Here is an 18,323-nt window from a genome sequence, read left to right as displayed (position 1 = left end):
CATCCATCCATCCATCCATCCATCCATCCATCCATCCATTTATTTACTGTGGGTCTACTCAGTATAATTAACTGAGCTAGAATTGGGCATCAGGGAAGAGCATGAATACATTCCTGCAAACAAACATTCAATGTCAAAAGATATCTGCAAAACAAAAGAATCCTCACAGCTGAACGTTGTCATGCCAGACCTGTGCTCAGGAGCAACACTCCGCGAGAATTAGGCAGGAGGTGTAACGTGAACCGATGGACTGATAGAAGATCTCGATGTGAATGCTTTGCTAAGATAATTAGGGATATGTCTCATCCTATCCTACCCTGAGCTGTCGAAATTCCTTCTTACTGATGTTATTCTCCACTACCTCTGAGTTCTGCTGGCATGGATAAGGAACCGTAGAATCTCTAACTCGCTGCTAGCCGACAGCCCAGTGATGGCTGTTTATGATGCTCAGTGATAATCTGCTATGACATCTTGTTAAATCTGCATTCAGTAGGGCCAAGCCTACAATCAAAGTAGCTCCTAAATATGTCTTTGTTTATGTCACTACATTTAGTCAAAATCCATAAGATCTTAAATCATAGGTTTACTGAAATGTATCATGGACAAACAAAATTTTAAATAATCTCAGAACATATAACAACAGAATCATAAAAGCGTGTAGTAATTTCTATTACCTTCAGAAGCTTTGCATGGAGAAGCAAGGTATAAGCTGCCTCCGTGTAGTTATCACACTCTTTATGCAGGTCACACAGCTTGTACAAATACCTGAGGTGACGAAATAGACAGATATTTCTCACATGGGAACACATCATTTGTGCCGAGGATTGCAAGAGCTGAATTCTACCTTCACCAGTGCACCATATCTACACCTTCTTTTTACAGTGCTCACAACTCACAATGCCTTGAACACTCTGGGTGCAGGAAGCACTAAGAAAAACCAACAAGAGAAATATACAATCATACATTTAAAAAAAAATTTTTTTAACGTTTATTCATTTTTGAGAGACAGAGAGAGACAGAGCATGAGCAGGGAAGGGGCAGAGAGAGGAAGACACAGCATCGGAAACAGGCTCCAGGCTCCGAGCTGTCAGCACAGAGCCCAAAGCGGGGCGCGAACTCACAGACTGCGAGATCCTGACCTGAGCCGAAGTCGGACGCTCAACCGACTGAGCCACCCAGGCGCCCCCTATACAATCATATTTTTAAAAGAATTTTGAGTCCTCCCTTTTCAGGATGAAAAGGAAGCTGGCACAGGAAGGCAGAATTGTACTTAAAGGGTTTCTCATCCTTTTTAATCTGTTCCAGAGTTTTCTTCTTATATTTGAAATGAGATTACGATGTTTGATTGTGATTTCTTACATTTCTATTGAATCCAAACACACACACACACACACACACACACACACACCCATAAAAATACAAATCCATAAAAATAAAGGGCTCTGATGATCACAGTGAATGTGATCAAAAGAATTTCTTTGCCATTAAGATATAAAGGTTGCTTTCTTAGTATAAAGTAAACTACATTTTGGATAAAAGAATCTAGTTGTTTTCCCAAAAGTTTATTAAGTTTCTACGGCATATTTTTATAAGGGAGAAAGGAAAAAATTTTTAGAAATCAAGTTAGACAATCATGCTTGATGTAATAAACACATCATTAAACATGAATGTCACGTGATGTATCCTTACTCTATTCTGCTAAGTTACAGTCTTGCTAAATATTTGACACTCGCCCCCTAAAGGTGACCAAGAGAGGGGGCTCAATCACAGCCCACCCCTCTAGAGAAAAAGGCAAGTGAAGGAGAAAAATCCAGCAGACAATATAAAACATCGGAACACAGTGTCAGTTAAAGTAAGAATGGACTGAAAAATTATACTATTGTCCATATGTGCTAAAATTAAAACTAGATTTCTCACTTGATCATATGGTTGTCTCTTTTCTAAAAGGCCATATGGGTCAGTCAAAAGATACAAAAACCCTGTGCAATAATAATTTATGGCTTTTCTCTAAGGTGGCTAAATATGACAGTCAAAGCTCCGTGTTGGTGTAGATAAACTGGGCCAGGAGTCAGAACACATCAAACTCTACCTTGAGGGTTCACGATTCCTCCAAGATAAACCCCCACAGTTAGAAAACATTTGTTAGCATGGACGTAACAAACAGCACTTCTAATAAACATGCAGAGGTGCAAGCAAGCATGATGCCTACCTACCTTATATACATTTCTTCTCTTTCAATTTCTTTGTAGAAATTCTGAAAAATCAAACCACAACACTGTTTTGAGAAACCTGTTCTATATAAGATGTCACCTGCGGATTAAATCATCATGGTTCTTCACTTTGTGTCAAACACAGCCAAATGGACCCAACCCCCTGGTTTAGAACCATAAATTCACATAAAATGTGAAATTCACTTTTTGAGGGGGCAATTTTAATGATTTCGTTTCTTGCACTGTGAGGACAAAAACCTACTTCTGTCATCGAAGAATCACCAGTCGTTCGTTAAAAAATGGTATTACCCAAAGATACGACAGCTTAGCCATTCTTAAATGTTGTAAAGTCATTAGAAGATAAAAAAAAAAAAAACCAGCAAAGATCCCAAATTTGGGAAGAAACCTGAACGTGATTTAAGACATGCTGGGCCCAGCTTTGGCAAGAGCCCCTAGAAGGCAACATGGTATTCGAGATGTGTGGTGATTAATGTGGTAGTCACCAGCCACATGTATTCAAATATAAATTAAATTTAATTAAAATTAAATAAAGCTAAACATTTGCTCCCTCTGTTACACCTGCCATGCTCTAAGGGCTCAGTAGCCCTATAGGGGTTAGTGTTACTGTATCTAACTGTGCAGATATAGAACATTCCCATTCTCACAGAAATTTCTATTGGACAGTGCTGTTCCAGACAGAGGGACCTTCCAAACCATAGGAATTAAGTAAGTAAACAAACAAACAAACAAATAACTGGTTGCCATTTGAACAGCACCTTCTGTATACGCTCCAATGAAGAAAGATTAATGAGCAGGTTATAAGCAAGGGGTATTTCTGCATATTGTAAAATATCTTCTGGGCGAGCATGAAAATTTCTATCAAAATGGTATTTCTTAATGTAAACGTCGCTATAAAGACTTTAAAAACTTTACCATACACAAGGCACCAAAAAGGTACAGAACAGTCACCTAACCAAGCCGAATGGCAGGCAACACCACGGCCACTTTCGGCGTGAAATTTAGCACCTGAATCTGATGTGCTGACTCTGGGATCAGGGCCTGAGATACCAGTGAATATCACTGCTATAAAGGAGTCCAATTATCCCATAGATGGCGTAAGTTGTTTAATTTCATTAGCAACAAAAGACACTGCCACTGGAACTGATTTCTTTGAAAATAAGTGATAAATAAATACAAGAAAGAGGGGCACCTTTAGAAAAATGCTCCAAGATTTTCATATTTTGCTGCATCTGAGATGTTAATGTCCTCTGGTTCATACGCTATGGCTCAGTAATGAGGATATTTTCAGCTGACAACTCAGGGAGACGTAACAAAGAGAATCCACATCAAAGGCAGAGGATGAGCCCTTCCAACTCTAACTCACCAGTATTTACAAGCTACGACTGCACACCATCCTATTCTGCGCTCAGATTTTTAATCCTTTCCCAAGCGTTTGATCATTCGCCTTTACAATTTCACAACGGGGATATCATGCGACCTTTATTCCTCTCTCACGGATATGGAAATGTCTTCCGTTTCCTGCCTGTGCTTAGTTCTGTTCCCTTCCTAGGACTTCAAAACCTCTCTAGAACTGAAGAACGCTCATCTCAAAACCGTTTCTATATAAAACTGTGGGTTTCTTACGTAAAAGTTCACGTTGCTCTGGTGCCCCACTTCTGGGCTCTGTCGACAGCACCCCCCCCCCCCATTGTCCCCTCTCTCAAGTCCCTTCCGCACTGGTGCTCAGGCTCAAGCTTTACCAATCTCTGAGCAAGCCTTTCTGGACCAGACCCTCTAACACAAATGCATCACTATGCACCACTGATCTTCCAGAACTTACACATTTGCATCATATACCGGTGCTGTACTCCCTCCTGAGTACTAAGATTTTTAGAATTCTCGTGAGAACCACTTTAATTAGCATTGTAAAGGGGCCATGAAGAATGTCACTTATGTCTATAAAGTAACAGTGAGTCCACCACTCTAAGAGAGGGCTAAGTTGATGACAGCATAGAAGAACTTGGTCACACACAACAAAATTACCAACCAGTAATGAAAGACTGCAGGATTATGAGGTGACAAGGAAATTCTACTGAATTACAAATGTGCTTTCTGTCCAGGGGGAACTATGATCCAATGTCATGCACATGTGCTTACAGGGAGGTGTTCGTCTAGGGGTACTTAGGTCATTGGACAGAGTGACTGCTCATCTCTCATTAAAAAAAATTTTTTTTTTAACTGCAAGGAAGAGTAAGACATTAATGAACCCATATAACTAGAATGTTCCACTCACTCCATTAAAAAAAAAAAAAAGCACTGGGGTGCCTAGGTGGCTCAGTTGGTTAAGCGGCTGACTTTAGTTCAGGTCATGATCTCACGGGTCACAAGTTGAAGCTCTGCATTGGGCTCTGTGCTGATAGCTCAGAGCCTGGAACCTGCTTCAGATTCTGTCTCTCTCTCTCTCTCTCTCTCTCTCTGCCCCTCCCCTGCTTGCACTCTTTCTCTCTCTCAAAAAAATAAACATTAAGAAAAACAAAACAAATTACAAAATAGCACTGGTTCTAAAGGAAATTTGCCAATGGGCTTAAAGGGCATCAATAAATCCTATGTTCTTTATTCTTTTTTTAAATTTTTTTATTTTAGGATTTCAAGAGGGTTTCTGCTTAGTGATAAACGGAGTACATTTTATATATTACTAATGGATGTTTATACATCTATATTTTCTAGAGATCAATATACATTTATTTCATAAGAAAAGTACCAGGAGAAAAGGTGAAAATGGTCCAGACTCTTAAAATATATTTATGTTTTGGGGCACCTGGGTGGCTCAGCTCAGGTCATGATCTCACGCTTCATGGGTTGGAGCCCTGCATCAGGCTCTGTGCTGATAGCTCGGAGCCTAGAGCCTGCTTCGGATTCTGTGTCCTTCTCTCAATCTGCCCCACCCCTGCTTGTACTCTGTCTCTCTCTCTCAAAAATAAATAAACAAAACAAGATCAGAAAGTTTAAAAAATTAATAAATAAAAAATAAAATATATTTATGTTTTTACCTCTGTGACTAAATGTGAGCTGAGTAGTGAATATTAAAAAACCTGTCTAGAAAAACCAGGTTTTCTTGTTTCTCTTTAATCCATAGATCCATTTTATTTTTAATTTAAAAAGATGTTTAATGTTCATTTATTTTTGAGAGAGAGAGAGAGAGAGAGAGAGAGACAGAGACAGAGACAGAGAGAAACAGAGAGAGGGAGACGCAGAATCAGAAGCAGTCTCCAGGCTCCGAGCTGTCAGCACAGAGCCTGACGTGCGGCTCGAACCCACGAACTGCGAGATCATGACCTGAGCCGAAGTCGGACGCTTAACGGACTGAGCCCCCCAGGTGCCCCTATTTTATTTTTTAAATGAAAGACTTGTGATAGGTTGAGAACCACTGTGATCCCAGGCATTGGTTAAGAATGGAACACCTGACTCTTCATAGAATGATTCAGGATGTTCCAAGTTCAAAGAAGTTAATGATGTCAGATAATCTCAGGAATCCTGGATGTGATTCTTGATTAAAGCCTAGCTAGTGCTGACTGCACTAACAACAGGTACGTGCTGAGTGAGGCTCCGTATGAAAGAGGAACAGAGGTTAATCAGAAACTGTGACTGCAAGTGGCATTTCAAGAGCTTATTTTCTGACCCTGGGTCCTGATGATAAAAGGCCACATTCAGAGCACATCCCCACTAGGTTTCGCGTCCTGGTGAACACGAGAGATCTTGCTTCAAAAAAAAAAAATAGTATTCTCAAACATCGAAGTTGGAAAGCTAATAAATGTATTAATAATTCTTCTCTCTGGACACAAATCAGCTTCTTAGATGCCCTTAGAAATCAGGAGGAAGAGTATGTCCATAGTAGGGAATGATTTCATAGAGGTTTCTACTTCTCTCCTGCAGAAAAATATTGATTTCTAGCTTCATGTTAACCATATTAGCATCACAGAAGTAAATTACTCTGAACAAAGGCAAAAATGCAGGAAGACAATGAAGCAAGGGCCAGGGCATTCCTGTGCAAAAGACTGGGGCCTTTACCTGAGGCAGAGCTCACTGCTATGCTACACACAATTAGCCTACAAGTGAATGTAAAAGTCAGCACAGCAGTAGGCCAGATCTCAGGGACGGAAGCCAGATGTCAGTAATTCTTCCAGTTGCCCAAGACCCTTACGAAACATATGCAAACATATTTCAATCTTTTAAGCTGATTCTTTCCTCGGCTGTGGCCAGTCTATTAATGAGACCAAAGACCTTCTTTATTCTGTCACAGTGTTTTGGATTTGTAGCATTTCTTTTTGATTCTTTCTTAGAGTTTCCATCTTTCTGCTTATTATACTCATCTGTTTCTGCATAAAATCTCCTTTTTCCATTAGAGCTCTTAACAATTTAATCATGGTTATTTTATTTTATTTTTTCTTTTTAATTTTTTAACGTTTATTTATTTTTGAGACCGAGAGAGACAGAGCATGAACGGGGGAGGGGCAGAGAGAGAGGGAGACACAGAATCCGAAACAGGCTCCAGGCTCTGAGCTGTCAGGACAGAGCCCGACGCGGGGCTCGAACTCATGGACCGCGAGATCATGACCTGAGCCGAAGTCGGCCGCTTAACCGACTGAGCCACCCAGGCGTCCCAATCATGGTTATTTTAAATTCCCGGTCTGAAAATTCTGAAAACATCTGCCAAAGCCAAGCCTGGCTCTGATGTTTGCTCTCTCTCTCTTAAAACTGTGTTTTTGCCTTTAGTATGCCTTGTAATTTTACATTGAAAGTGGACATGACGTGCCGCGTAGGAGGAATCCAATCCAGTACTGGCTCTGGTGGTGGTTTTTGCTCCTGGGCTTCTGCTTCACTGTATCCTCTTGTCTCTCCAATTTGGGGGCCAGCAGTTTTCTCTGTAGAAGGTGTTTATCATTCATCAAAACAGGTGGCCTATCCACGGATGGCAGGGGCCGGGATGGCTCGGGAGCTTTCAGCTGCCAGTTTCTTGCACGAAGCACGAATGCGGTATGGACACTACACTGGATGGAAGGTGAAAAACATTTCCTTTTGCTTTTAAATCCGAGCATCTCTGGTGGTTTCCTAAAGAGTGAACGATCGGTCATATTCCTCTTGGCACAAAAAGCCACTTCCAGGAGCTTGAAGGGCCTACGAGCCCATTCAAAATGGCGGGCATGGAAGTGAAGGCAGAGCAGGTACATGTCATCGAGCGACCAGATGATGATACTCCAGATCCAGGGGAGTAAAGTAAGGAGCACAAAGCAGGAGTAGTGCCTCCTGCCTCGGGTCAGGCAGGGGAAGTTGAGGAAGACCCTCTCAGGGCCAAGAGTCTGCTCTTCTGGCTACTTACCAGAGGAGGATGACACAGAGAGAGACAGACATCTTCGAAGCTGGGTGTGGGAGTCACGTGGCTCCTGACAGCCACGGGGTTCGCCAAACGCTCCCTGCAGACGAGCTGGTCATGAAGCTTCCTGAAAGCGCGATGCCCTGCCTGAAGCTCACTGCTCCACTACTGTCTCAGGCAGGCGGTGTCCACAGGACCTGGCCATGTCACGGTGACAGCAGGGGTCAAAGAGGTCCGTGGACGGCAGCGGCCAAGTCTACCCAAGCCATCTGCTATCCACGAGACCACGAGCTAGCTCCTCGTGGCTGCCGTAATAACTCACAGTAAACCTGGTGGCTTAAAACGACAGATATATATTCTCTTGCACTTTTGGAGGCCAGAGTCTGAACTCAAGGCTTCAGCAGGGCCGCACGCCCTCTAAACGCTCCAGGTGTAAATTCTACCCTGCCTCTTCCAGCTTCTGGGGGTGGTAAGGGGGGTCCAAGTGCCCCTGGGCTTGTGGCCACATAACTCCAGTCTCTGTCTCCATCTCCACATGGACTTCCGTGTGTCTCCTTTTCTGTCTGTCTCTCTCTTTTTAAAATGTTTATTTATATTTTGAGACAGACACGCAGAACGTGAGTGGGGGAGGGGCAGAGAGAGAGAGAGAGAGAGAGAGAGAGAGAGAGACAAAATCTGAAGCAGGTTCCAAGCTCCGAGCTGTCAGCACAGAGCCCGATGCAGGGCTCAAACTCACAGACTGCGAGATCAAGACCTGAGCTGAGGTTGGCTACTTAACCGATGAGCACCCCCACCCCCGCCTGGCGCCTCTCCTCTTCTGTCTCTTACAAGAACACTTGTTATTGGAGTTAGGGCCCACCTGGATAGTAATTCGGGATGATCTCTTCTGGAGACCCTGACCTCAATCACATCCACAAGGAGCCTTTTTTTCCAAATGAGGTCCCGTTCGCGGGTTCCGACGAGTGCGATGCGGACCTATCTTTTGGGGGCCATCATTCAACCCACGACGGGACATGCTTGCCACCTCCTAATAGTGATGCCCTTGAGACCTATAATCAAGGAAGGTGCTACCCTGGTTCCAAAATAAGATGGCCCTTCCTTCTTAGCCACGGGAAGAACAATGTGAAAACACCTGGAGGGGACAGGATTTTGCAGACGTGTTTACAGTGGATCTGCAAAAACAGCTCTTCATTTTCCCTTCCCCTGCAACAGACGAGGAAACAAGCAAAGGCAGTTCCATGGCCAGCTGTCACAAGGCTTCTGAACTTTTTGAACACAGTACGTTTCTGGCTTACTGTGAAGATTGGAAATTTAATTAACTTGCATTTCACTCACCAGCACGTTGACAGTGCAGCTCATACGATTTTCTTTGTTCTCATCATGCATGATGGTTCTATAATCCAGGAGTCTTTCCATCAGGCGCACAACGAGTTTTACAAAAGTTTCTCCTGTTTTGGCGAGGTATTTGTGTTTCCTGCAGTGTTCCAAGAGGCTGAAAAGTAATTATGCACACGTTGTTAATCCCTCTCAGAAAAAGAAACTTGACTGGTGCAATTTAAAATATTTCCCATTATTAACACGTTTTAATTATTTCTGGGCTACAAAGTTCATTGTAGTCTAATTACAGTCTCCCTGTCTCTATTCTGACATAAATCCTACTGTTAATCAACACTTACATTTTATCAAATAACACTTTGTACTGTTCATCTCCTCTGCCTCCTTCCACTTCATGATCCAGCTTGGTGATGATCTCATTTTCAAACTATAATTAAGCAGAGGAAGCGTAAATAATCAGCATGGCAGATATTTCATTTTATGACTGAGCATCAACGGCACGTAAATCGGGGAGAGATCCTCATCAGATAGTGACCCTACGCCTTTGAAACCTGATTTCACTTAAGAGGTACCATCCCCAACCCCCTAGAGATGTCTGATGATCCCCTGCCACAGGGGGACTCTTCCATTTCCTTCCCTGGTTAATGGAGCCTAAAATGTACATTCTGATGGGAGGAGCAAGGAGCAGAGAAAAGAAAGGCGAGGGAACCGTAGGACGAATAATCAAGGAGCAACGCGAAAAAACGTCTCAAACTTCATCTCCGCCAACAAGTAACATCTAAAATAGCTCGTTGGTTCCTGGAAAAGAACAGATGGTGTTTCACTTGCCAGCAAAAAGTTCTCTGCAATCACAAAACATCGAAGGGGCCACTTCACTGCCATTCCTTGATGGGTCTAGTGAAATACCTCACTTGGGTTGAAAAAAACCATAAAACACAGGAAGGACAGTGTCTCTACAAGACCAGCAGACGTCTCGAGAAGGTCCATCTCCAGGCCTTTCCTTGAACACCCCAAAGCTTCTGATCAGATTTCCAGAGCAAGGGGTGGGAAAGGATCCTCAGAAATGCTCCCTGGACCGAAACCCTGTCTCTTGGAGTTTTGGGGAAAACTCTAAACTCTGGAGAGGTACAAATCTCCAAAAGATTTTCACAGGGGTCATGAGCCTTGTGGCTGACGAGGCTGGAAATAACTACCTAGATAATAATGGATCTGTGCTCATCCTCACTGCCCAGTCTCCCGTCCCTGGCAGAATTCAGGGCCACCTCCATACGGGATTCTCGCCAGGTGAGCGCCATGTTGCACGAGCCCTGAAATCACCCATTGACTTGGGCCAGGAAGGAAGGAGGCCCCTGAGAGCGTTAGTTCCCGTAGAGCAGGAGATCACCACACCGAATTGAAAGAAGACTGGCAGAGGGGGAATTGAGGGAAACAACGGCTAAATTCAGTGTACAGAAAGCAAGCACACCCTCCATGTAGGCAAGGGTCTCTAGGATCCCTTTAAAATACATGCTCAATGGGCACCTGGGGGGCTCGGTCGTTGAGCGTCCGACTTTGGCTCGGGTCACGGTCTCACGGTTTTGTGGGTCCGAGCCCCGCGTTGGGCTCTGTGCTGACAGTGCCCAGTCTGAGCCTGTTTCAGATTCTGTGTCTCCCTCTCTCTCCCTCTCTCTCTCGGCCCCTCCCCCACTCGTGCTCTGTCTCTCTCTCAAAAGCAAACAAACAAAACAACATATTAAAAAAAAAAATACATGCTCAGGCAATGCTTTCCAGGCTGACAATCCCCCGAGTCTCCCGCTATTACCAGGATCCTATAGTTATTTAAGCTGCGTGACAGACAGAATTTTCGTCTCTCCTGGTCTCTTCCAGAAGGGCCCCTGGTGGTGATGTTCTAATGGGAGGACCGTGCTACGTGCTCATGAATCACTGGAGAACGAGTGCTAGACTGGAGCTGGGGAGGGCTTCCTGTGTCAGCAGAGGAGTGGTCCAGCCAGTCGCTGAGACAGACTGTGCTCTTGGCCCCACAGGCCAATGGATGGACACGTTCATCTGAGGGCTCACAACAGGACTGCAGGCACCACGGGCTGCACGGGTCAAGCAGGGTGCCGCCGCTGCTGCTGTTGCAGGGGCGGCTGACTGTGGCACCCGTGGGGCCGGAGGCAGGGGGGCTGGGGAGACCCAGGGAGGAGCCTCAAACAGGCACAGACCCGCCTGATCTGATCAGGACTTGCTGCCTAAAGCCACAGTTCTATCGCACTACAGATGAGGCGGAGGCTTAAACAGGTCTGGAGAAGAGTATTGATTCTTGGTCAACATCAAGGACTCAACAACACTGCAAAACTCTGGACCTCAGTGAATCCTGCAATTCTCCTCTTGATCTCTCCATCGTCTCCTCCCCAAGCAAACAGCCTCTTTTTTATTCTGTTTGGCCTGAAAAGTTCAGGGATTTTAGGAGCACAGGAAAAGAGGCAAGTCTAGCGAAGAAGAAAAAAGAACTTGTATCGTTTTCACCTGGAGCCTCATGATAATGACTCTACTGTGAAATCAACCACCTTTTGATACTAACCCACTAGGACTTTGTTCTTTACAGAAATTCCTCAGAAGGTGGGGGCTCTTTTGGAATCAAATACGAGGCAGATCAGGTGCCATTAGGCTACAAGTTGACGTTTCCAGCCAATCCCATTTCCCAGAGGGTACCACGATGGGAGCACCGTAGGGGAAGTATTCGGTGGGTGCTGATTCTTCAGAACAAACAATGGAGGGATCAAATAAGACTCAATTTAACCAAAACACACAACCGCAGGCCACACATGTTCAACGAGCATACAATGAGGAAGGCACCGGGAATTCAGGAAAGTACGCTTTATCCCAACATGGACAAACACACACAGGCATTTGAGACCGCTCATCGCCGGTTAATCAGGAGGTTATTTGAACTTGGGAGTCTACTTTAGGGAAATAGCATGTTTTCTCTGCTTCTGCGTAAACCTAGCTGTCACAAACAAGGGCAATAAGGAAACTCCAGCTCCTTAAGTATGCTGCTTATCAAATTTTGACTGATGAATTTAATGCTTCCTCAAATGAGTGGATGAATGAGAAGTAAATCAGAGAGCACAGCTGATTCTAATTTTACTAACCTCTAGTCTAAACTAAGTGATTTGCACGAACACCTGGCAGCCCTCTTTATCAGCAAGGATTCAATACCCCAGATCTGCAGCTAGCCTCTCGTTCCAGGGCCTCCATTATTTTTTTACAGAATATTCTAGAATTAATTTGTTAGTGTACTGAGAATGGTTATCACAATCAGGACTAAATGATCCTGTCCAAATAAACTGGAGAAAGTCCATTTGCTGATAGAGCAGAGCTGATTTAAAAAACAAAAACAAAAACAAAAACAAAAACAAAACAAAAACAAAAACAAAACAAAAACAAAAACAACTGTGCTTATTCTCTTACTCATAAATGCACACTGGTAATTTCCAGCAGGGTTCTCTATGGTGAGATTAAAATTAGCAAGGGTTTACTGTGTGGCTCCAAAGGTGGTTGAGGCAAAATCATTATACTTCCTCTCTTTTCTGAATCACCAGTATCACTACAAAAAGGCCCACAGGGTGTCCAACTTAAAAAGCTGAACAGAGCATCTCCAAGCCTCCCAAACCAGCGCCCCTCCAAGAATATGAAACAGAGTCCGTGAGAATACAGGGCTTTTCGGAAGGTTGACAGCATTGTTAATTCAATTAACTTTGAAAGGAATGACCGCTTTAGCCATTCACTGCCACAGTTAACCACGGGTTATTGGCTCCAATTTAAGAGATCATGGAGTGAAGGATCTCAGCAGTGGATAATCCAAAAGCCACTTTTGTTTGCTTTAGAGTGCATCATTTTTTTTTTTTTTTGGAAGTTAGATTTACCATTCCTGCTACCATGCCCAGATAGATGCATAGAACCAGGCCTGCTCCTCAGGCATCCAGGAGAGCAGATCCAAGGGATCTGAGGTTATGTCAGAGCAAGGAAAGGGAGCTGGACCAGGATGGAAAGGTTTGCACAAATAGTTTATTTACCACATTGATAAAGTGCTTGGAGGTTACCAAGAACAGGATGAAATCTGAAAGCTAGGAACATGGCTTTCTATGTCCATTAGCAAAAGCATTCCTTTGGCTTGCTGCAAATACGCCTTCGTGAATGTGTTCTGCCCACGGGTGCTCTGCTTTCTGCTGTTTTTTGTTTTTGTTTTTTTTCCCCAAGAAAATGTGTTCGCAAGGTACTGGAGGGAGGGCCATGATTTGAGAGCACCCTCTGGTATCAGAGAGCTGCAAGGAATCAGATTCTCAGTTTCTGAACTTCCAGAAGGAACTGCAGAACTATGTCCATTCTCTTTAGCGCTGACAGGAGGGGTAGGTGGGAGAACATCACTGAACTCTACCTGCGTGGACAACATGAGCGAGAAGAAGGAACCGGCTTCACATTCTCACTCCATATCCCCACATCCTTCCAAGTCTAACAAGAAGGCTGTTCGCTGACCTCGAAGCTTCCACCTAGAGGCTCAAGAGCCCCAAGGCTGGGGAACTATCCGCTGCCTGGCTGTTACACCTGGCAACACCTGAGACAGGTGCAGCTGCCCCCCATTTCCATAGCACACACATCAAGAAGGGATTTGGGGCTGTATCCAATGACACTGGGCTCCAGAAACATGCTCTCAGAGTGAGTCCTGTTTAATTTGGTCAAAAGAGATTACAGGAGGGGCGCCTGGGTGGTTCAGTTGGTGAGGCGTCCAACCTTGGCTCAGGTCATGGTCTCGGGGTTCCTGAGTTCAAGCCCCACATCGAGCTCACTGCTGTCAGCGCAGAGCCCGCTTCAGATCCTCTGTCTCCTCCACTTACCCTCTCCCTCTCTCTCTCAAAAATAAATAAACATTAAAAAGAGATTACAGGGGTATGGGCATCTCTTTGCTGCAAGGCTTTTCAGAACAGAATTCAACGCAATCAGAACTTTTATTACGGTCCAGGGTGTCAGCTTCCATGATCTCTCAGACTTTGGGGGTCCGGATTCAATACAACAAAAGCCTACTTCTCGTGCCGTATGTTCCCTTTCAGGGTCCGGAACTAAACTCAAGCATTATGCTGAAATCGAAAGCAAGAATAAACCAACACACAAAATGCCAAAGAATTCAAGAATCATCAGGATAAAATCACCACCAAACTTATGTCCATATGACGGTGCAAAATGGACCAGCTTTCCCGCCAACCAGCAGAAGCCGGCAACATCCACTTGGGTTATTCAGTCACTCAGTTAGGGTTACCAAGCATGGGCAGTAGGAAGAGATTATTCAGACAGGACCTCAAAAACATCCAGGACACAAAGATTACTCATGTTCTAATACTGTTACAACCACAGTGGGAATTTCTGGAAGTTGTGGAGCATTTTACTGACCCTCACAGAGATGACAGAGAATAGCTTCATGGTTGAAAATGTTATTTTTCTGTGGAGTCTTTCCCATTCTGTCTTTATTAATGGTATACAGCCCATACAGCCATTTGCTGAAATTCTCGGCTGTGAGTTCTGTGGTTGTTTTTTTTTTTTTTTTTTTTTTTTGGTTTTGTTTTGTTTTGTTCTTCTTCCAAAGACATAACAAATGGAATTCTTTCCAAAGGTGCCAGGAGGGAATTTACAAGCATGCTATTTTTTTATGGAGCAAAATCCAGCGAGGCTGCGACTCAGAGCATTACTGACTTGGGGGGTAGGGGTGTCGGCGCCATAGGGGAGAAGTTAGTTTCAGGCCAGGGGGAAGTACGTCTCGTGGGAACGCGGCCCAGCCGGGGCGCCTGGGTGATGTAAGGGACGCTGAGATGCTGATGTCTCCAAACACCTGTACAGCAGGTCCTGAAATCGTCGCACATAGGCGCTCACCCTTGAAAGAAGTCAAGATCTCCCGAAGACCCAGTTCGAGCATGAACGTGCCTCTCTGGGATTGGGGTCAGGGTGGGGGTGGGTGGGCACAGGGACAGAGAACACGCCGTTGGCACGACTTGTGGGGTGGGCAAGCTGGAAGCAGAGACACCAGAGACAGCGTCCTCCGGGACTGGTAGACAGAAGATGCAGTAGAAGGGGACAATTTAGGAGAACAGATGCAGCGTCCACATCATAGAAGATTCTGAGAAAGGGCTGGGAGAACCAGGAATTGTCAGCAGGCCTCTGCAGAGCTTATCCATCACCTGTGAGGATCTGCTCAGCACAAACGGTGTCAGGCCGAATCAAGGCGGGCCTGTAGCCCCGGGGAGAGGAGGACAGAGCTTGTGAAAGGGTAACTCCACGCCTCTCCGTCCCCCAACCGGGCAAGCCTGTTCAGCGCCTGGAGCCTGGAGAGGCAGGACCTCAAGCACCGAGGACAAGGACAAGGACACGCCTCTGTTGGATGAAGATTCATGCTCTTTCTTGCAAAAGCAGAGACCAGAAAGGAGACTTTCGGGGAAATGTGTGTATGAGATCACTCTGATGGAAGTCCTTCCGTCGCGGCTGGAGGAGACACGAGCTGCCACTCTGGGGAGCTGTAGAAAAGCCCATCTGCAATGCCTGCTTCTGAAATTCCAGTAATGGCTCGGTGCAGTTGAATCTCGTGTAAAATGGCAGGTTTTTCTTCGAATCCAGCAGCCCCCGCCCCTCCACTGCAACGGTAAGAGCATGCTACGACCCAGACACGATGCGTATTTCACAAACAACGGTGCATAAACAGCCCCGCTCAGAAAGACGCAGCAACCTTAAAAAAAAAAAAAAAAAAAGCTACATCACAGGCTCAAAACATGAACGTTTTGCAAAAACGAAAAGCCCTAATGTCTTCCTCTCACTCCATTAGTGTTGCACATCTGCTATAAAAGCGAAGCCAATTTAAGCCCTTGTTGATGTGACTAATAAGGTTAGATAATTGGATTGGTGGCGGGTTAGGTAAACAGCAGCCAGCCAGCCCCAACCTGGCAGCTCCCTGGGAGGGAGGCAGGGATTCCGGGGCCCTGCGGTTCTGTGCACACACCCACTCACTGCTCCACACCCACACCACCCCCGGACAGAGGGCACGCCTCGTGCTTCAGGAAAGAGCAGCCAATAGAAGGTGAGCGTTGGCTCACCTGAGAATAGGAAAGACTTGGAAAAGATATGTCAAGTCAAGAGATAGATGCTATGGGCCAGGAGAGGCCGGGGCTAGGGCCCAAGAGAAGCAGCCGGGTGCTAGAGATGAGAAAGATGACAAGTGTCTGCATCTCACCAGGGAGGCCAGGAGAACAAACAAATATGAGGCCGCTGTAACCTGCACCCATGCAACCAAGTGACAAGGAGCCTGGTAAAAAGGGATGATAGGGAAGCAGCGGGTCTAGGAGGGGTGATATTTCATGTGACACTCCACCAGGGAGGCTGAGACAGGGATCAGCCTTGATATCCCTCAGATATCCCAGATATCCCAGATATCCTCAGATATCCCAAGAGAAGAGGAGATGGACCTTTTCCCAATTCGCAAAGAAGAGATGAAGAGAGCAGAGAGACTTTGGTCACGCGTTTTCGCTTTTCTGCCTTTATTTAAAAAAAAAAAAAACTTTGGTATGTCCTCCCACTGGTCTTTGAAGGCACAAGCAGATGACAACACCGATGAACAAATGGTCAATGATCACGGACCAAGAAACCCAAGTAGCTGACCATGCTTACCGACAGTGGGTTTCGTGGACCTGTGTCCTCACGTTTATGCTTCTATTTACATATATCCAAGTGGGACACGTTTTATGGAAGGGAAATTGTTTGTGAAACAGAGTTAAATGTGCACAGCTACTTTCCCGCTGTTACTCAAACAGGTTGGTCTTCTGATATTAGGCAGTTTTTGAACCCACCACTGGGGGCAGAGTTGAGAACGGAGGCAGAAACCCCACGACTCTCCTTCAGTAACTTTGTGCCGCTTCCTGGCAAACCAGAGACCCCGTGAATTGGAGAAATTCCCTAATGTAAATAACTACGATACTCTTTTTAAAAAATCGTATTTAGGGGCGCCTGGGTGGCGCAGTCGGTTAAGCGTCCGACTTCAGCCAGGTCACGATCTCGCAGTCCGTGAGTTCGAGCCCCGCGTCAGGCTCTGGGCTGATGGCTCGGAGCTTGGAGCCTGTTTCCGATTCTGTGTCTCCCTCTCTCTCTGCCCCTCCCCCGTTCATGCTCTGTCTCTCTCTGTCCCAAAAATAAATAAAAAACGTTGAAAAAAAAATTTAAAAAAAAAAAAATAAAAAATCGTATTTATTTTTGAGAGAGAGGGAGCATGAGTGCATGCGCGTGCACACACACATGAGCAGGGGCGGGGCAGGGAGAGAGAGAGAGAATCCCAAGCAGGCTCCTTGCTGCCAGTGCAGAGCAATCCACGAACCATGAGATCATGACCTGAGCCGAAACCACGAGTCAGACACTTAACCGACTGAGCCACCCAGGCGACGCTATCTGATTCTTTAACAGCGCTTTTTCATACGGCCCTTCTTTAGGGCTTAATTCACACAAAATTCAAAAAGTCAGATGAATTTTCAACTTAGGAAAAGGGATTTTAAACTACATTCCCTAGTTCTGGTGGATTGGCAGTGAGATTGGACACGATTTAGTGCCAGTGGCAGTCAAGATGGGTCAGATCGTACGGCAACAGCATCAGAAAACATTGGCAATGTCAAAACTTACGAAAATATTTTGAATCGGCAATTCCGTTTTTGAGAACGTATACCAGGAAAACTTTCAAAAGAAAGTCAAGCAGTATGCACGAATATGTTCACTGCGCACTGACTCATGGTAGTGAGAATCTGCAAACAACCCAAATGTCCAGCTAAAGGTGATGGATAAGAGATTAGCCAAGGGCGTGTGGTTAAGCGTCCGACTCTTGGTTTCGGCTCAGGTCATGATCTCACGGTTCATGAGTCCAAGCCTCACGTAGGGCTCTGCTGGCTGGTGTGGAGCCTGCTTGGGATTCTCTCTCTCTGCCTTTCCTCTACTCACTGTCTTTCTCTCTCTCTCTCTCAAAATAAATAAATAAACCTTAAAAAAAGTTACAAAAGAGAAGATTATCCATTCCATTTTATGAAACCTTAGGCCATCACAAGAATCATGGTTACTGCGCTGTCATCAAGAAAGAGGTGTCTGATAGATCGGCAAACAAAACCAAAAACATTTGGACAACGTTTACCATGTTACATTATATGTGTGCAACAACTGATCTTGAACCAGAGGGGAAAAAAAAAACAGCTGTTCTTTTAAAACAATCTCTTTAATTTTATAAATAAGTCAACATAAGGAAGCCCTCTTCTGCTATGGAAAGAAAGAAAAGAGAGAGACAGAGAGAGAGAGAGAGAGAGAGAGAGAAAAGAAAGAAAGAAAGAAAGAAAGAAAGAAAGAAAGAAAGAAAGAAA

General features: G+C 44.9%; 1 protein-coding gene across 1 annotated transcript in view; it reads right to left on the bottom strand.

Annotated features, from left to right (window-relative positions):
* DOCK1 (dedicator of cytokinesis 1) overlaps positions 1-18,323 on the bottom strand; it is a gene marked incomplete at its 5' end in the record, with an annotated part of 461,308 nt that overhangs the window by 59,744 nt on the left and 383,241 nt on the right. Inside the window, 4 exons of the mRNA XM_049646029.1 lie at positions 675-765; positions 2,214-2,254; positions 8,917-9,073; positions 9,258-9,343. Of these exons, the coding sequence (XP_049501986.1) occupies positions 675-765; positions 2,214-2,254; positions 8,917-9,073; positions 9,258-9,343 (375 nt within the window). The remainder of the gene's footprint in view (positions 1-674; positions 766-2,213; positions 2,255-8,916; positions 9,074-9,257; positions 9,344-18,323) is intronic.

The sequence above is a fragment of the Panthera uncia genome, chromosome D2, assembly GCF_023721935.1.
Source record: "Panthera uncia isolate 11264 chromosome D2, Puncia_PCG_1.0, whole genome shotgun sequence".
NCBI lineage: Eukaryota > Metazoa > Chordata > Mammalia > Carnivora > Felidae > Panthera > Panthera uncia.
The sequence above is the reverse complement of the archived record's forward strand: the minus strand, read 5'-3'. Positions and strand labels throughout refer to the sequence as shown.